This window comes from Myotis lucifugus, unplaced genomic scaffold (assembly GCF_000147115.1).
Source record: "Myotis lucifugus unplaced genomic scaffold, Myoluc2.0 scaffold_17, whole genome shotgun sequence".
Taxonomy (NCBI): Eukaryota; Metazoa; Chordata; class Mammalia; order Chiroptera; family Vespertilionidae; genus Myotis; species Myotis lucifugus.
The window spans coordinates 6242273-6261124 of NW_005871065.1; the positions used below are offsets into that span (position 1 = coordinate 6242273).

At 40.7% G+C, this 18852-nt stretch overlaps 1 protein-coding gene across 4 annotated transcripts in view; it reads right to left on the bottom strand.

Annotated features, from left to right (window-relative positions):
- Positions 1 to 18852, bottom strand: part of EXT1 (exostosin glycosyltransferase 1) — a 261890-nt gene that overhangs the window by 12283 nt on the left and 230755 nt on the right. For 2 of the 4 annotated variants that reach the window (XR_002828347.1, XM_006085233.1), the window contains exons 4-7: positions 13821 to 13940; positions 6409 to 6541; positions 3648 to 3766; positions 2454 to 2549 (exon numbers count right to left, since the gene is read on the bottom strand). Coding sequence is in view for 3 of the 4 variants with exons in the window: in XM_006085233.1 (XP_006085295.1) it covers positions 2454 to 2549; positions 3648 to 3766; positions 6409 to 6541; positions 13821 to 13940 (468 nt within the window). In the remaining variant the exon portion in view is untranslated. The remainder of the gene's footprint in view (positions 1 to 2453; positions 2550 to 3647; positions 3767 to 6408; positions 6542 to 13820; positions 13941 to 18852) is intronic. The other 2 variants (XM_023750929.1, XM_023750930.1) reach the window with 2 other exon arrangements.

The following is an 18852-nucleotide window of genomic DNA, read 5'->3' on the forward strand; positions in this document are numbered from 1 at the left end:
ACAGCCACAGCTTAAACCTCTGTGTTGAATGTATCACAGAATAACCATAAGAATGATCATATTAGCCCTGGCCGGGTGGCTCAGTCAGTTGGAGCGTCGACCTGTACACCAAAAACAGTTGCGGGTTCAATTCCCCATGAGGGCACATACTTAGTTTGCAGGTTCCACTCCCCGTCAGAGTTCATACAGGAGGCAATTCATCGATATTCTCTCTCTCTCTCTCCTCTTTCTCTCCCTCTCCCTAAAATCAATAAAAATATATCTTCAGATGAGGGTTACAATATTTTTTTAAAAAAGAATGATCACATCATAAGAATCACTGACAAGCTAGAAACATTACAATGTGACAGGTGTGGGGAGCTGGCACGGCCATGGCATACTCAGCCCCAGGGCGCCTTATGTGCCATGCCAGCTCAGCCTGGTTCAGTGACCCTGAGTGGGGGGTGAAAGGATTGAGAAAAGACAGACAAGAGAATGAAAGCTGGGTCTCAGTGGGATGCTGCTCCCTGATGAGGAGAAACGACAGCGCCCACAAGCCGTGTCTTTATTTTATAGCAGATGCCACGAGGCAAAGTAGGGGCGTGATCAAGTTGTTTACAGCAATCTCATGAGTTTCAACCTCACTCAACTACATGCATCTGAACTCTATCACAAGGCACGTGGGGCTACCTGTTTGGACCATAGGTTCAAGCTTACAACCACAGCCGTTGGCTATAATTGTGCTGGGAGGGCCCTGCCCTCCAGCTGGGACTTGCACGTGGCAATGAGAGGACCCTGTCCTTTCATAGGTCCGAGGCTTGAAACTGGCCAAAACACCGTAACTGTGCCCCACAGACAGGGAGTGTTTGACGTTCTTTATGTATATCATCTCATTTCACAGTTATAACCCCATTTTATAGATGAGAAAAGTAAGGCACAGAAAGATTCAGTGTCTTGCCCCCCATGGACCCAGCAGCCTTTCATCCCCGATGATGTGATTCCATAGATAAAGCTCCTCAGTCACTAGGCTCCACCTTCTCAGGTTTGGAAAAAACCCTCAAAAGGGAATCTGGGGTTCATACGGCAATCTCACATTCACCTCCTTCCTCTGCAAGTTAGAGCAACAGTTCTGACATCCTCTCTGAACTCACACTTGGAAACCCAACAGAAAAGTCACACCTGCCATCAAGTCTCAAGGCACAAAAGACACAGAATGAAGCAACTGGACACTAGAGACAGAGGGAAACAGCAGATACCTAACCTGGCTGCCAAGAGAATATTCTCCACAAATCTGAGAACCCACTCCCCACCCCAAAGATGCCCAAGCCATATTTATACCAAGAACCAGCTCATCCAGGAGCCTGGGACTGGGTTCACCTGCCTGGGAAGCTACTGGCAGCCTATGACGTTGAAGGATGGGAAGAGCCCACTGGAGCCCATCTCTGGGAGCCCCAGGGATGTATCTGCAGCATGAATGGCTTCAGAGTCTGCTCCTACACATCTGTCAACTGGGTCAAATTTTGTCTCCCCACTCCCCCCACCTTTCTCAGGCTTTCAAAATAAAATAAAATACAAATCAATCAGAGCCCCCCCACACAGTGCTCAGAAATGGCAGCCTGAAGCAGTTCTCCGAATGCTGTTTACATGTCCACTGACGAACGCAGAAGCTATTAGCTGCCAGCTTAGCGATGCCCTGACCTTTCCCTTGTTAGCCTACAGGGGAGCACCGCAGAGACAAGGCCTATCAATTCAAAGCAGAACTACACAGTCAAAGCAGTGATCGCTTCAACTTTAAACTGAAGGCGAGGCATGGAGATTTAAATGGAGAATGGGAAGGGCACATGGCTTCTTCCCCATCATGGGCCAACCACTGGCTTTAAAAGGATCCATTTCCTTTTTCTGAACCTGCTTCATCAACAGAGGTTAAGAGCCCCTAAGTCAACCACTTCCAAACTCTATTGTAGAAACCAGCTAGGCAGCACTCAAGAGAGTCTCTGATGGAGGCACCAAAACAAAATTCAGGTGAAAATGTCCTTTTTAAGATAAATGTGAGGAAGAAGCACATGAAAGACACAACTAACTCAGGTTCATCAGCTAAGCAAACCCCATGCATCACCACAGGCATCAGCAGCCCCATCTTCATCCTCTGCATTTATAGGCAGATTACTATTGCCAGGTCCTGGATCCATTTAATCCTAAGAAGTATGTGTTGTTGCTCCTAAATGAGGAAGCGGAGAAAAAAGTATGCACAGGGTCACAAATCTCCTAAGGCGTTAGTAGTGGGGATCCAGGACTCACTAATTTGAAAGCCAATGACTGTGAAAGCTGAGGACGTCCAGAGACAGGTACAGTTTTTGGAAAAGTAGTCCAGGGCCAGCAGCTGGGGGAAGACATCTAGGGCCAACACCCAGAGCACCCGGGGAGAAACGCAGATTCCGTGGTGGTTCCACACTCAGGCCCCCGTCCAGTCCTACCTTGCTTTCTCCTTCAATGACGATGACAGGCACGGTAGTGGCAGGCCAGCGGTGTTTGGCTGGTAGGGGTTTGTCACAATTCCATAGAACTATGATCTGAAAGGAATAGGGGTTCGTTAGATGGCTCGGTGAGGCTGGATTTATACAGGCCTCCAACCCAATGTTTCTTCTGAGATAGAGAGAGAAAGAGAGAGAGAGAGAGAGAGAGAGAGGAGATCCAAGCAAGGCAGAATCACAGACATCAAAACAGATTTTTAAAGTGAGTCCATTCCCTCACAACCTTCAGAGCCTCATCACTTCATCAACTAAAGAGAGAGGACAAGAATAGCCTAGAAATATTACTTCCAGAGTTTGGAGAAAGTTGGAGGGGAAAGAAGTAATATCAGGGTTGCTGGATCTTAATAAAGTGATTTCCTAAATTCTGATATCTTACGAGAGATGAGAGCGATAGATAATGACACTGATCAAAGAAAACGGGACATTGGCTATGAACTTGCACTACACCAGGCAGTGTGGGAGAAAGACAAGAACTCAAGATAGAACTCATGTTTTTGATTTTCCAGAATGGCTGCTGATTTTATGGGACTTTGTTATTTCTAATAAATGTGTGTGGTTCAAAAATGGGTACTTCAAAATTATTTTAATTCTTTCCTCGCTTGTAAACCTTCTTCTATAAGCTATTTACAAATGAGAAAAACCACTGTTAATAACAGCGTATGGGAGAGATGCTGATTTGCCAAATACAGTTACTACAGATTGAATCTTATGCTCTCAATGTCACCATTAGTCATGGCTACTGTGACAGAAAAGCTGACGCCTCCTGGCACCAAGTCAGTTCCTTCTGTGGAAACTTAGTTTTCTGGGTTCTCCCAGTGGTACCTTTGATGTTACTTTATCACCATGACGTTTAAAAACAAAATAATGTGCTTTATATTCTTTTAAAAATGTGATATATATATATTTATCCCTTAACCCGGTGCAAAGATCTCTTTGCAACCCGCCCGCTACCTGTGCCCGATTTCACTCGCAAGAACCTCTACGTTGATGGAAAGGGCATAATGAGGCAGGACGAATGAAAGGGGAGGAGCAGGACGTGACGTTACGTGACTCCCAGGGAGCAGAGTGTGCAGCGGCAGGTGAGGACGGGGAGGCTCTAGACCACTAGGCAGGAGTAGGCAGGTTGACCCCACTCACCTGGGCACAGTACTGGGATTTGGCTGCGGCCATGAGCAGTTTCAACACTGGCTGGGACTGAGAGACCAGGGGGGTGACTGCATGGATGACTGCGGTGAATTTGGAGGGGGGCTTTAAACCTGAAACAGAAAGGGGAGAGGCGCCTAATGAAGCGCTGAAAACAAGACATGGAAAATTACTCCTCCTTGCTCTGCCGCCTCGCCCCGGAGCTAATGTTCCCTTCCAGCATATTTTTCCTTTGCCTCTTAGGTCCTGACAGAACAAAAACAAGGTGAAAAGCTGCTGGTTTCCTGCTGCCTGAGTCCAGGGACCTCGCTCATTTACAGCTCACTGTCCATTTCCAGGCTCTTCCTTTGACATCTTTTTCTCCCTTGGGGATGCACCTTTGATCTTCCTTCTGCTTTGTAGGCACCCAGGTCTAATCACACACACACTCAACTCAAGAAAGGGCCTACTCTAGTCACATCTTAATATGGGTTTAAGTAAATGTGCTCTCTCTCCCAGGGAATTTGCATGTATCTTATCCATAATTATGTAATTAGGGTTTTGTTTTTTGTTTTTGCCTGATCAATACCATTTCAAATATTAACTAGCAAGTGGTAAAGATTAAAAGAACAGCATCCAGAACCTGGCTAAGGTTTGAATGCCACTTCGTGGTGGTGGGATCTTGGCAAAATTACAGAACCCTCTATGCTTCCACAGCTGTGAAATGGGATAATAATATCAAACACAGGGGGGTGTTCTGAGAATTCAGTTCAATGAGTTAATGCATACAAAGCACTTAGAACAGGACCTAGCGAACAATCAGTGCTCCATCTCTAGTAGCTGCAGTCCTCACCACCACCTCCACCATCATTACTGTGGAATGGAAGCCTCTATACTCCCGAGAATCTCATTCGTGTAAGCAGTGGCATACTGAGAGAAAAAGTGTGCGGCCCAGACCTCGGCCAGCTGTGTGCTCTGAGACCTCCAGTGGAAAGGTATCACAGAGATACAAAGCTGCCACCAATGAGAAAGTGGGACGGTCCCCCTAATGAGTTTTTCCGTAAGAACTCACTAAGAAATCGGAGACCAGTAAAAATGTGTTTTAAAACTTGACTAGTTTCGCCCTAACCGGTTTGGCTCAGTGGATAGAGCGTCGGCCTGCAGACTCAAGGGTCCCAGGTTTGATTCCGGTCAAGGGCATGTACCTTGGTTGCGGGCACGTACCCGGTGGGGAGTGTGCAGGAGGCAGCTGATCGGTGTTTCTCTCTCATTGATGTTTCTAACTCTCTATCCCTCTCCCTTCCTCTCTGTAAAAAATCAATAAAATATATTTAAAAAAAAAACTTCACTAGTTTAGACCCACTAATTTTGCATTATAGTAGCTTAAAGGTCAATAAAAGAGGGCGGGGATGTTCAAGTTAAGCTTTAATATTGATGGGATAAAGGTAAGAATCAGACTTTGTATATTAAAGGATTATACAAATGTTTGTAGAGCAAATTATATCATCCAATTAGTACTTTAATTTCATGTTAGAAAGAAGCTAACTTTCCCACTATCAAGATACACATTCCAGGTTTGCCAAGGAAGAAGAATCAATACGATGGAGGGGTTTGCTTTTTAACAGCGAGGACAAGTCCCCACTTTTTACTTTTTTCACTAACACTTTAAGGAGCATCATTTACACACTTCTAATGTGCTAACTCCAAATGAAGCTATTAATGCTCTATAAGAAATATGTAGGAATTTTACCAATACTGCCTTAATCTGAAAATCACTAAATTCTAAACATATTCCTCAGTGTGGACCACTCACTGGTTTTGATATGGTCTCCATAACATGTTTGGTTTGGACTTAAGGGTTCTTTGTCACTGGTCGATACATCAGGCCACACATTTGTATAAGTTTCTTCTTAGCAGCTAATATGCACAACTCAAAAAAGGAAGGTAGTAGAGAGCATCAGCATTGGGTAAAACTAGGAGTCTTTTACCCTATTACATCAAAAGATGCTTTCCTAAACCAGGTTTTTTCAAATTTGAAACTGTGAATGATGGGAAATGCCCAAGATATTACTCACACGAGAGCGACTGGGGCCCCACATACATACTATATCTATGGCAATAACGGTAACAATTCGTAGATGTTTGTCCTTCCTCCCATTTCCTTTTGCCCCATTAATGTTACACTAAAAGCTGCTTGAGGGCAGAGATTGTATCTCATTGGACTTTTTATTTCTATCACCTAGCACTGCATGAACATAGCACATAAGAGGAGCATAATAAATGGTGAATGAGGGATAACATTTCTCCCTTGTCAGATATTCTTAAATCTTTCCCCTTTTCCTTTGTTCAATCAGTTTTTCTTTGGTATGAGACAGAGAAGTTGGGATTGTAAAAAAAAAAATACTGGGGTGAGATCTTCTAGCTCCATTTTATATATGATGAGACTTAAGATTATAGCTAACCCATTGTCATGTTTGAAATGATGTGTAATTTGGGAAACCTATTTCTCAAAAAGAAATGACTCTACTAAATATAAAGTGTAGCTGTTCAGATAAGAAAGGTGTTTTTTAATTTTTTTTTTTCATTTTGTAATGCTCTGCAGGATTTATCGTTCTTGACCTTGATACACCATTTATGACAGGGCTCGATCAGCAATCTCCAGTGCAGGCTGTTAGGGAGACCCAGCTGTGGAATAGAAAAGTCAAGGAGCCTTAATTCTGGACAACAGGTGGAGTAGGGTGACACCAGGGTAGCTCCCTGGATGGAACCCACTTACCTAAATTAGCATAGTAGTAAGGAAAATCTCCCAGGTAAGATGAATACTGTGGTAGGACGAACAATCCTCCAGGATGTTTGTTCCATATTAAACTGTTACGTGATATGTGCTTGAATATTCTGTCCTGAATAATCTAGAAAACAAACACACAGCACCTGGTGAGGACGAGACCCTGACGGTATCTGATGAGGACCGTGCTCAATGCCACTGGAGGGATGAAGACACTCAATGTAGTGACTCTACCCTCCAATTCTCCACTGATAAAAAGTGTCGGAAACATAAAGAGAGACAGAGCAATGGGAGAAAGAGAGAGGAAGATGAATTATGGCTGATCAAATTTCCTAGCTAAACTGCAGTTTCACCACAAATACTATAGAGTCCTTCTAGAATAAGAAGTCCATGCTCATTTCAAAACATGGTGTGTGGAATGGTGTCCTTGGCAGGGGAGCATCTAACAGTGGGTCTGCATCCACACCAGGAATATTTGTTCCCGTGCACAGAGTGGTCAACACAGACATAGCTAAAAGCATATTGGAGGTGTGACACATTCTAGAAGCTGTGGAGGTTTTGGTCTGTGGCTTTAATTCAGGAGGCAGATTTATTTGCTTGTCCTATTTCGTTTTCCTTTCAAAGTCAACGGTTGAACTTTTGGAGTACTGGTTAGCTGAAGTTTTCCTATATTTCATCTCAAAAAGTCAGGAGCTAACAATTATTTAAAACATCCTACATAATAGGACAAGGGCTGTGGCATATGAAGACTAATAATAGCCAAGCTAGTTCATTAGTTTCTCTGGACTTCGGGACCTTGCAGATCATTAAATTCTACATTTAGAGTCAAGCATTCTCCCATCCTGGATCATTTGTCAGATGAATGTGATTAATCCGCCTTACAGATTTCTCTCTGTGACTTTCAAACTCTTGTAATTATACCAACCACTCATTAAGATATGATTTGGCAAATAATTAACTCGATACAGAATTTCATGTTTTCAGCAATGTTTTATTTTTTCTACTTAAGAACAAAAAGAAGCCTGCCATATGTCTCAAGAGATTTCAAACCGAAATCATCATTTTCCAGCTCCCCATTGAATGCAATGTGATTTTAAGTACAGACCATTTTAAATGAAGTTTTATTATTTGTAAGGTTATTAACACCCTCATTTCATCCCACATGGTGAGTGGATAAGTAATAAAGTGAGCTACATTTATCTTTGCAAACCTTATCATGTTTATATTTCTTAATGAGAAAGAAAAAAGGGAGCAGAGAGGAAATTTAGAAGAACTCAAATATCTTAGTTCAATGACTTCTGCATTTTTTCTTTCCCTCAGATCAAAATTGCTAATTTTATATGGCTGGGTAAAGGTTTTCTAATGTGGTGGTGATTTTAGAAACCTAACTAAAATATTAATGTTTACTCTTTGTGGTATAGCAGAGATATGCTAAAATGCTGTTGTCTAGGCACTAATTATGAGAAAATATCATGGTTGTGAGGGTTTTTACATGACAAGCAATCTCAATTTGTAAACCATTTATTCCAGATTTTTTAAATTACTTGCCCAAATACACTGTCTATTTAGTTTCTTTTTTTAAAAAAATATATTTTTCTATTGGTTTCAGAGAGGAAGGGAGGAGAGAGAGATAGAAGCATCAATGATGAGAGAGAATCATTGATCGGCTGCCTCCTGCATGCACCCCACTGGAGATTGAGCCCGCAACCCAGGCATGTGCCCTTGGCCGGAATCGAACCTGGGACCCTTCAGTCCGCAGGCTGACACTCTATCCACTGAGCCAAGCCGGCTAGGGCTATTTAGTTTCTTTTAAAGCTTTTCATTTTTTCCCTTTTTTTTCTTTCCAAATTTATGTACTTTCCAGCATGTGGTCACTTAAACAAGTTTGGATATTAAGACACAGAGCAAATGGAGAATAGATAGCATCATAAATCTGACCTATGTAGACATGACATGGAACTCGGAGATCACAAAATGGATCACCACTCATTTCGGCTCTCTGGGTGGTATGCTTCTCATCATCATGGACTTTTTTTTTGGTTGAGTATCACAACACTTTTATCTTTTTAATTCAAGGATATACAATAAGTCATAGTACTTCTGAAATACCAATAAGCATATTATATTCTCTTCAATGGCTCTGGACGGGAAGATATCAGCAAAGGTATGAAAGCAATAGCAAATGTTCAATTTAACCTGGGTCAAGCAATTGGCCACCTTTATGTGTCACTTTGCTCATTTGTAATAAAACAATAAAATATCATACTAATTATAATAACCCCTCAGAATCATTAGGAAAAGCTGCATAAGTGTTAATGCTTAAGACTCAATTTTTTTTTACCATTAATAAAAAAACCTCATTCCTGTGTTCATTTTCTAGGCATAGATTTTTCCATTTTTACACAGCTATAATACTATAGATATTATATATTATAGATGTCTCCTCATATTACTAATGGTATTCATGGTTTACTTTTTCTAAATGACCCACAACAGTGTGATTTTTTCTATGCAAAGTAATGAACACATTTATGAATTAAAAATTTCCACATTTAGGATTGATTCTTTAAGACTTTGTCAAGGGGTATGAATACTTTTAAGGCAGTTCATATCATTGGCAAATGTCTTTCTGAAAGGTTTCTAACAACTTGCCTTCTCAAAAGTTTGAAAGAATATGGATCTGATATATATAAACACAAACACACACATAGTACAATATTTTTAAAATTACAATCCCAAATGGCACCCCAAAAAGAAGAGTATTTCCTATTAATGTGAATTCAAAGGGAAGAATGACAGGCTCCTTATTTTTCTTTTATCCTGTGCCATAAAAAAAAAGGGACTACTGATTACAGGTTACAATCATTCCGTCTGGTCCTGACTTGGTCTTCTGACCCATGCAATATTACCTAATACCCACAGTGCCACCATATGTCACCTCACTCCAAGCCAACGCAATCTCCTATTTCCATTATCTCATTGATTTTAAAATTTCATTGTACAATAGCATCAGCAAGGCAATGGTTTAAATGTGCATGGTTAGATAACTGAAGAGAAAATTAGAGAATGAAGACTTCATGAAACTCCACGAAAAATGTGCTTTCCAAGCTGCTGTTCGCTGTGTTCACATATTATTATCATCTCATACACTTTTCTTTTGCTCACCCTGGTTCTGACGGGGCTCCTATGGTTCAACCCTCCGTGCCAGGTTTACTATTGTGCAGTATTCTGACATATAATGAAATCCAGGAAGGAACACTGTCTTGACAGTATTTTATGACTGTCCCCAACATTACTTGTCACTCTGCGCACCTACACAAAAACTCAGCTCCAAAAAGACTGAACTCTTATTAAATAGCTCCTTAATTCCAAGATGCAGAATAAGGAAACTTTAGTGACAACGGAAATACAATACTAAGTTGAATCCCAAATAGGACAGAGTGCAGCACAATAGAATGTACTAACAACTTGACCCTGGCATTGGAGAGGAGACTGAGGTGTCCTGTTTTTAATTGTGTCTAAGCATTACCTATATCTCTAAGGCTCATAGCCTCCAAACCTAAGTAATCCCCTTCTCATGGTCTAGAATACAGCAGGCAAGGAAGGAGTCTGAGTGTAGAACAAACTGAAGCCACGGATCCTTAAATGTCCGTTGTCTTCGGGTAACTCTGAATTATCCTCAAGCCTTAGGAGCTCCATCAGGGACCAGATAATATAAAATGACCTATTATCTACATTCTAAGCTAAGTGGGCATTTTTGATATGCATTACTTAAGTCATTCTTAGAAACATATTGACTTTGTTTATTTTTGTATGTGAAAGGCATTTTCTGCCAGTTTCTCTGCTTTTCTGTTTACATTGGGTTCTGGGTTATCTGAGTTTTGAATTAAAAAGGGAAACTGGATGGTATCGCTCTGCAATTAGGTTAAGGGGTCAAGTTGTTACAATCTAATCTCAAGACTATATATAGAGATGTGACAGCTACTATAAATTAAAATGAAGTATATGGTTTGCAGTGTTTTCAAACAAGGCTTACAAACAAGGGGAAGAAGGCATTTTCCAGGCACAGAGATGAACACAGCTTGACATAAGTTCCTATTCTGATGAATATCACACATTCAACTGTTATTAGGGGATAATTGAGCCCTGCTAACTTAATAGGCAAGAGACCAGATCTATGCAATAAACCATACCCAAAAAGAAATGTAATTAATGAGATACCATCTTTCACCTGGCAAATTAGCAAAGTTGTGTGTTTGTGTTTTAATTATGCTCCTTAGGGCTGACAAGCATGCAGTAAGCCAGGGTCTTCCCCAGATAGCTTGTGAGTCTAGATCAGGGTTAGGGAACCTCCAGCCCAAAATCATTTGGTTTGGCCCTGCCAAGGCATTAGGGGCGAGTTAACAAATGTTTAACCAAATATAGCAGGCTAATTTTTAAGTCAATAATTTTTATGGCCTGGGAATGATATTATAAATATCCAAATGGCCCTTGGTAGAAAAAAGGTTCCCCACCCCTGGTCTAGATTGAAGAGTAATTTGGCAACACAGATCATGGCCTTAGAAATGCCTAGACCCTTTGGTTGAGTAATCCCACTTCAAGAACTCCATACTAAAGAAATAGAGATGTAGTTATGATATATGTAGAAAGTCATTGCTTGAATATATCCCTATCTATAAAAAAATAATTAGAAATAGCATTAATAGTCAACAATAGCATATTGGGTAAATAAATACAGGCTCACACCAAAGGTGACATACAGAGTGGGGAAAAAAAAAAAAGAGAACATGTGGTCTGGGTGTATTAGAGTGGACAACTAATAGGGGAAAATTAAAAAGCTAGAGACAGACCCAAGATGCCTAAAAGTAGCATGTGAGAATATCAACAAAATATATTGGGACAACTACACAACGATTTGTCAAAAAAAAAACAAAAAAGGTTAGATTTTTCAACACAGATCATACATAAAAGTAAATTGTATTAAATAGCTAAGTGTAAACACTTAATCATGAAAGTACTGGAAAAACGTAAATGAATCTGTACGTGTATATAAATAGAATTGTGGTCGAAAACTTCTTTCTAACCATAGCAAATGGAAAAGTCACAGACGAAAAGATTGCCCAATCATAAACAAAATAGAAAGGCATACCAGAAATTGGGGGAAGACATTTGCAATAAAACAGTCAAAGGGTTAATATTTTTTAATATAATAAGGCCTTAAAAATTAATGAGAAAAAGTGGGACAACATTGTGGCTATTTCTATTTCTTTCTTTGTGAGTTTCCTGGGCAAGAAAATATTCATCCTAAGAAATATACATTAAGAAAACAATAACTGATCATTTTTAAAGATATAATGCCCAATATTAGTGAAAGTGATAAAAATTAAAGGTCAAAACAAATCCTCTCATATAAGCTGGAGGGATTATAAATTAGTGCAATTCTATGACTGAAAAATTGAGAATTCACATTAGGAAGCTTAACATTTGGCATATTCTTTGAACCAGGTCTTTGAATTCAGGGAATTTATCCTAAGGAAAATTTATCTTCACCCTGCCCAGCAAGTCTGTGCTAAGGCTATTTGCTTTAATGATGAATATAATAAAAAGCCAAAAACAATGGTAATATCTTCAGATTGGGGATTCATTAAAGAAACTGAGTGATATCATGGAATATTACATAGTTACTAAAATAATTACAGAATAATCTAATAACAGAAAATAGTAACAATATATTAAGCTGCAAAAATATTATAAAGTACAGAAAGACTCCTTTTTAAATAAAAAATGACAACATATTTATAAATTTACATAGATAAAAAAGCATCTTATTCCAAAAGGAAAGAGTAAAAAAAATGATATTCAACTTTCCTTATTCCTAGGAAGGGTCTTGTGTGGAGGACAGGATCAAAGAAAAGAATATTACATATTCAGATCTGCTACTATGAGCAGAAAAGAGGCAGTCCATTTTAACTGAAGGGAGTGCTTTGGAGGCATAAGAGAAGTTTGCTTGCAATAAGGAAGCCTTTTAAAAATATTTTTTAAAATATATTTTGTTAATTTCAGAGAGGGAGAGATAGAAACATAAACGATGAGAAAGAATCATTGATTGGTTGCCTCCTGCATGCCTCTACTGGGGATCGAGCCTGCGACCCCAGGCATGTGCCCTGACTAGAAATCAAACCGTGACCTCTTGGTCAGCACTCAACTACTGAGCCACATCGGCTGGGCAAGGAAGCCTTCTCAAGCCATTCTGACCCTAACCCCTTCATGGGTGAGCCTGGGTCCTAAACAGCCTTTTCCATCTAGTTTCAGGATGACCTCTTTCATGAGAGGACACTGACCCCAGGTGAGAGCAGGGGCCCAGGCTAGGCTTGGGGTAGGTAAGTAAATGCCCTGCTGTGCCTGGGGCAGACCCAGCGTGGGCTCTGATACGGAGGAGGGTAAGAAGATAGCAACGTGGACAAAACAGGGTGACTTCAGCTTTCCTATTACTCAGGCTTCTCAGTGTGTGCTCCAAAGTGCTGCTTTTAGAGCAGTAATCACTTTTCCAAAGTAAATACTCCAAAAGTGGGGCCACAAATGCCCCACCTCATCATGCAGACAGACACCTCCGAATCACCTCCAGGCTGTGCCGCACCCAGCACCTCTGCCCCCGCCTACAAGCCTGCAGTCAGGAGTGTGCAGTTTCCCAAATCTTTTCTTAGCTCTTTGTGCTACTTTGGTGCAGCCTCAGGCCTCTCTACCTGCTCTACTTCCAAAGGTTTTAATCATCCCCACGCTTCCCTTTCCTTTCTTCCTCTTGCCTTAAAAAAAGCAACTTGAAGATGAGCACCCATCTGCCTGCAAGATTTTCTGATTTCATAACGTTTCACACTTTCTGAACCGGGCGGGTGTCATCCTGAGCTTCTTCGCAACACATCTTTGCAACATCGAGGCTGGTTGGGTTGTATCTGTCTTGAGAATTAATTGTGCTGTGCCCCGATGCCGTGGGACTATGGCAGCCGGGAAATCATTCATATTTTTAGAATGGTAGGAGATTTCCCCCAACTTGGTCACTATGTGTTTTCTAAAAGGGCTACAGAACTATGTCTTGAAAGGATGCCAGTAAGTCTGAATGGCAGGAAGGCAGTCATTAGCCGCATATCCCTGAAATGAGGAAAGACAGAGCCGATCTCTGTGTCAGGAGTGTAATTCTCCTCATGTCAGTGAGGTTTGTCAGAAATGGAGTTATCCGCCTGGGCATGGCAGAGCAGGTAAGAAAAGAGTTAACTGTCATAATCCAAGCACAGAAAATTCGGTTTTGCCCCATTTGACCAATAGCACATCACCAATAGCAAAACAGAAGGCCAAGAGAAGCGTATAAAGGGCCGTTATTCATCAGAGAGCCAAGTGGTCCCACTTACCTCTAGTGTAGTTAATACAATCTTCTCAACTGAAGAAAAATAAGCCTCCCACAAGAATTGTGTCTGCTGTCTAAGTGCTAGGATTTTATCCTGATGAATAGACCTGATTGTAGAAGGAATCTGTAACACAAGGTGAACACATAATAACTGTAAGTGGAAAACAATGCGATGATGCCATTGGATCGAATAACCCACTTGGGCTTTTTAGTCTTTATAGCATTCAGCTTCTAGCATATAGATCTGCTAAAAATTGCCAACCTCTAGGTAACAATGCCCTGAAAAGGTGTCAGGTACAAAACAGCACTTACTGGGCATCAGCTTTAATAAGGACCTTGAATGAATGAAAGTTACAGTTCTCCTCTAAGACTCAGAAGCAGGTTATCAGCTGTGTAGGATGTTCTTATAGTAGCAGTCACTGTTTTCTCCTCTGAGTCCCACAGATTCATGATCTTGCACGTGGACAACCAAACTTTACAGAGAAGGAGCTACAGGCCTTGGGAAAAGGCTGAAAGGCTCCATCCCCCAAACCCTTTTGAGACATGCCATGCCAGGGAAACAAATTATCTACTCAAGGGCTTTTTTGTGTTTTATTTTTTAAATCTTTATTGTTGAAAGTATTACATATGTCCCTTTTTCCCCCACTGACCTCTCTTTTTTTTTTTAATATATATATATTTTTTATTGATTTCAGAAAGAAAAGGAGAGGGAGAGAAAGATAGAAACATCAATGATGAGAATCATTAATTGGCTGCTTCCTTCCTGCACACCACCCAATGGGGATCAAGCCCATCGAGCCCGCAAGCAACTGGGGCATGTGCCTTGACCAGGAATTGAGCCGTGACCTCCTGGTTTTCATAGATCAACACTCAACCACTGAGCCATGAGCCCTGGGCTACTCAAGGGCTTTTTAGGGAATGTCTCTGAGCCTCTCCAATGAACCTGAAGCTGGGATTAGTCAATTCTATGTGCACACGCCCCCGACCTCACCCTGAGAGCGGTTCTGCTCCTCAGACCTCTTTTTGGCTCCAGGACTTACCCCAACCCAATCTAACGTAAGCTATCCAACATCGTGCATGTTTAGTCATCACTGCTCTCTACCACACCACACAATTTTAAAAGGAGGAATCTATGTCCTGTCCATACTGCTGCACATGTTAAGGCAGGAGAGTGGCTTTTAGGGAGTAGTTATTTAAGAAATAAGAGCTGAATTGAACACGGCCATCTGAAGCCATGACAGGGATATCATTACTTTTACTAGCAGTGCAGCTCATGGGTAAGCACAGGGACACATAAGTTAGAGTGGAATTCTTGTCTCCACCATTTACTAGCTGGGCTTCCTGGGACAAGTTACTTGATCTCTCATTTATAAAATGGGGATACAGTACTGACATCATAAGGTTGTAACTGAGATCATGTAAGTGCTTAGCACAGGGCCCAGAACACGGAAGCTTAATTAATAGAGCAATAATTACTACTGATGTGATCATTGTTGACATAAGGGTGATGATATTCAAAGCTGGACAGACTGCTTAGTGTCTACATGTGAGCTTGCTTGCTTGAGTCTGGAGTTCTTCTTTGAGTTTCTGGTGAGTTTCCTGGGCTGGCTTCCTATTTGCACATATAGTTTGAGGTTTCTTTCATTTATGGAGTCTATACCCTTCACAGGGGTAGGGAACCTTTTTTTTCTGCCAAGGGCCATTTGGATATTTATAACGTCACTTGAGGGTCATACAAAATTACCAACTTAAAAATTAGCCTGCTATACTGGGTCCAGCGTTTCATTAGCTCGCCCCTCATGCCTTAGCAGGGCCAGACTAAATGGTTTTGCGGGCCTTATAAGGCCCGCAGGCCAGACGTTCTCCCCCCAGTCTTAGAGGCAATTCCTGTGATTAGGAAGTGCCCTTTTGTGCTCACCTCTTTCTGCATGCTTGCTTCCCTAATGCTTGACTAATCAGCCAGATATGGGGGCCTGGGCTAACACAGAAATGCTCTGATTGCTGCTTTAATAAGTTACCCATGGCACTGTGACTAAGACTACCTCTAAGTTTCCACGGGAGGGGAAGGTGGTAGCATTGCTTTTAAGAGAAGCAGTAAAACTGCTTCATAATAAGAACAGATGGACGAGCTGTCGGGGCCACATCCAAAAGAGGATAGCAAATGTGTGCCCCCAAATGTGTATCTGGATCCCCGACACTGAAGAAGCATGGAGGCAGCAGGTAAAGGAGAAACTGACAGACAAGTATTAGCCCGAAACCAGCGCTCCAGGTGAAATGGGAGGTACATACCCTTGGAGAAGGTAGAAAAAACCATTCATATCATGAATCCTTGGCAAGTCAAAGCAAATTTATTTTATTTACTTACTAAGAAATTACCTAGATTGCCAAAGAAAGACATGAGAAAAATTACCCTGCTGAATTTTCATAATCAGTCTCTCTTCTAAATGTCAGGGGTATTTTTAAGAGTCTTATAGACCAACTTTACTGTTTCATCATGGTCATGAGGAACCAGTCCATTAGAAAAATGCCGAGCACTATTGCTATGTGGTCTCCAGGAGACTGGATCGGCTGTGGTTACGATAGGAGAAAGGGAATATCATGGGGTAACCTACCAATACACTACCCTCTTATATAAGCTGCATCTTGATGCTCCTACATCAAGTGCAATATATTTTACTTGTTTCTGTACACAATACAAGTATCTGACTACGCCTGCAAAATGTTCCGGAAGATAATTCCAATTGACTGAAAAACAACAACAAAAAAACACAAGTTCTAAGTTTTAATGGCATTTGGCTATTGGTTATTAATCTGCTTGTCCTAAGAGGTAGGTATGGAAAAGTGACAAATCAATTCCAATTTGGCCAGATGGTTTTGGAAGCTGCAGAACTCAAAGTCTTAATAAAAGGTCATGTATGGTAACAAAGCTCATGGGATCTACCAAAATAGATATAGAAAAGACACACTGAGCTCTCTTGGTGACAGGATGATGAGAACATATGCAATAAAAACATCCAAGCTGTTCTAAAACAGAAAAAGAAAAATTGTAACATAACAAAAACATTTCCCGGAGCAGACATTTGGGCTTGTTGCCAGCTCTTTAAAACCACTGGCAACGACAGTGCAGTCATTGTTCAATATGGAGGCAGCTGTGCGAAGACAGAACGCATATGAGAGGGGGAATATCAGCATGTTCGGGTGGGTGTGGAATAGAAAACACAATCTTCAGATCAAGCCAAAAAGTTGCTTCAGAAGGTGAAGTATGCATCAACGTTGGAGAAATGGTAGGAAATGGACAACCACAATTGAGTATCCTGCACTGCTCTCCATGTCAAAGACAAACTACAATTTACTCACATCTAAATCATGGGAATATTGACACATAAATGGAGAAATTATGGCTCATGTTTTTTGCTCTCTTTGTTTCCAAAATTTCCTTTAATAAACATGCATTATTTTTCAAAATCATAAAAGGAAAAGGGTACCATGAAAAACAGCCATATTTATCACTTTGGGATAGTTTTTCATGAGTAAATTTTTTAAATTATCTTAATTGTTTATAATATATATATTTTTATTGATTTTTAGAGAGGAAGGGAGAGGAAGAGATAGAAATATCAATGATGACAAAGTATTATTGATCGGCTGCCTCCTGAATACCCCACACTGGGGATCAAGCCTGAAACCTGGGCATGTTCCATGACTGGGATGTGAACCGTGACTCCTGATTCATAGGTTGACGCTCAACCACTGAGCCATGCTGGCTAGGCATCCTGAGTAAATACTTTAGACACACACCATCTCTGTGTGGGAAGGACACTTGCTGCTAGACCATGAATGCCTCTTTCGTTTTGTAGGTCCCAGAGGCCACTCAGGTCACATAGAATCAAACAGAAGGAATGCTTTGGAAGCAGGGTTTAGCTTGCCTAATCCATAGCCCTCTCACTTATAAATGTTTCACCTGCTACTTTCAGGAGAGTACTGCCTCCCTTCACCAGGAGCCAGCAAACTGGCTAGCAGCATTGAAGTAGGATCAATGACAGAGTTAGACACTCAATTTTGTGGATATCAAAAAATGCGAGGATATTTTTAAAAATCATTCTACATATATCTGTGGTAATTCAAGATAAAGTACAGAATGCCACAAAAGGAAAGCATTAAAATATTCTATAATTTTCAAGAAAGGAGCATGGCAATTTATGTAGAATGTAAATATTATTGCCCAAAGGGGCTATAGATAAATCCTTGAGTATTGTACCTCCCTCCCAGGTAGCTCTTAAGAAGTTCAAACTTTTATTAGATCCCTTTTCAAAGATTAGTTCACCATATTTATGTGGGTTCATTTCTGGGTTCTGTATTCTGTTCCACTGGTGTGTATGTCTGTCTTTATGCCAGAACCATCTGTTTTGATGTCTGTAGCTTTGTAATATATTTTGAAATCAGGAAGTATGATTAGGCTATCTGGGGTCTTTTGTGGTTCCATATGAACTTTAGGATTGTTTTCCTATTTCTATAAAAGATGCCACTTAGATTTTGATAGGGGCTGCATTGAATCTGTACATTGCTTTGGGTAATATGGATGTTTTAACAATATTGTCTTAATTCTGCAATCTAGGACAACATAGATGAACCTTGAGGACATTATGCCAAGTAAAATAAACCAGTCACAGGAAGACAAATACTGCATGATTCCACTTCTATGAGGTATCAAAAAGAGTCAAATTCATAGAATTAAAGAGTAGGTTGATGGTTGCCAGGGGCTGGGGGTGGGGGAATGGGGTGTTACTAATTCGTGGTGTAAAGTTTCAGTTAAGCAGGATGAAGAAGCTCTAGGGACCTGCTGTACAACAGCAATGCATTATGTACTTCAATATTTAAGACAGGTTTCATATTATATGTTCATACCACAATGAAATTAAATTTAAAAATCTAGATAGCCAAAGATACATATTAAAAAGCATTTTTATTAGAGGCTGCTCTTTCAGCTAGGTATCTTAAAGATAAGACTCACTCAGGTACCCAGAGTGGATCATTTG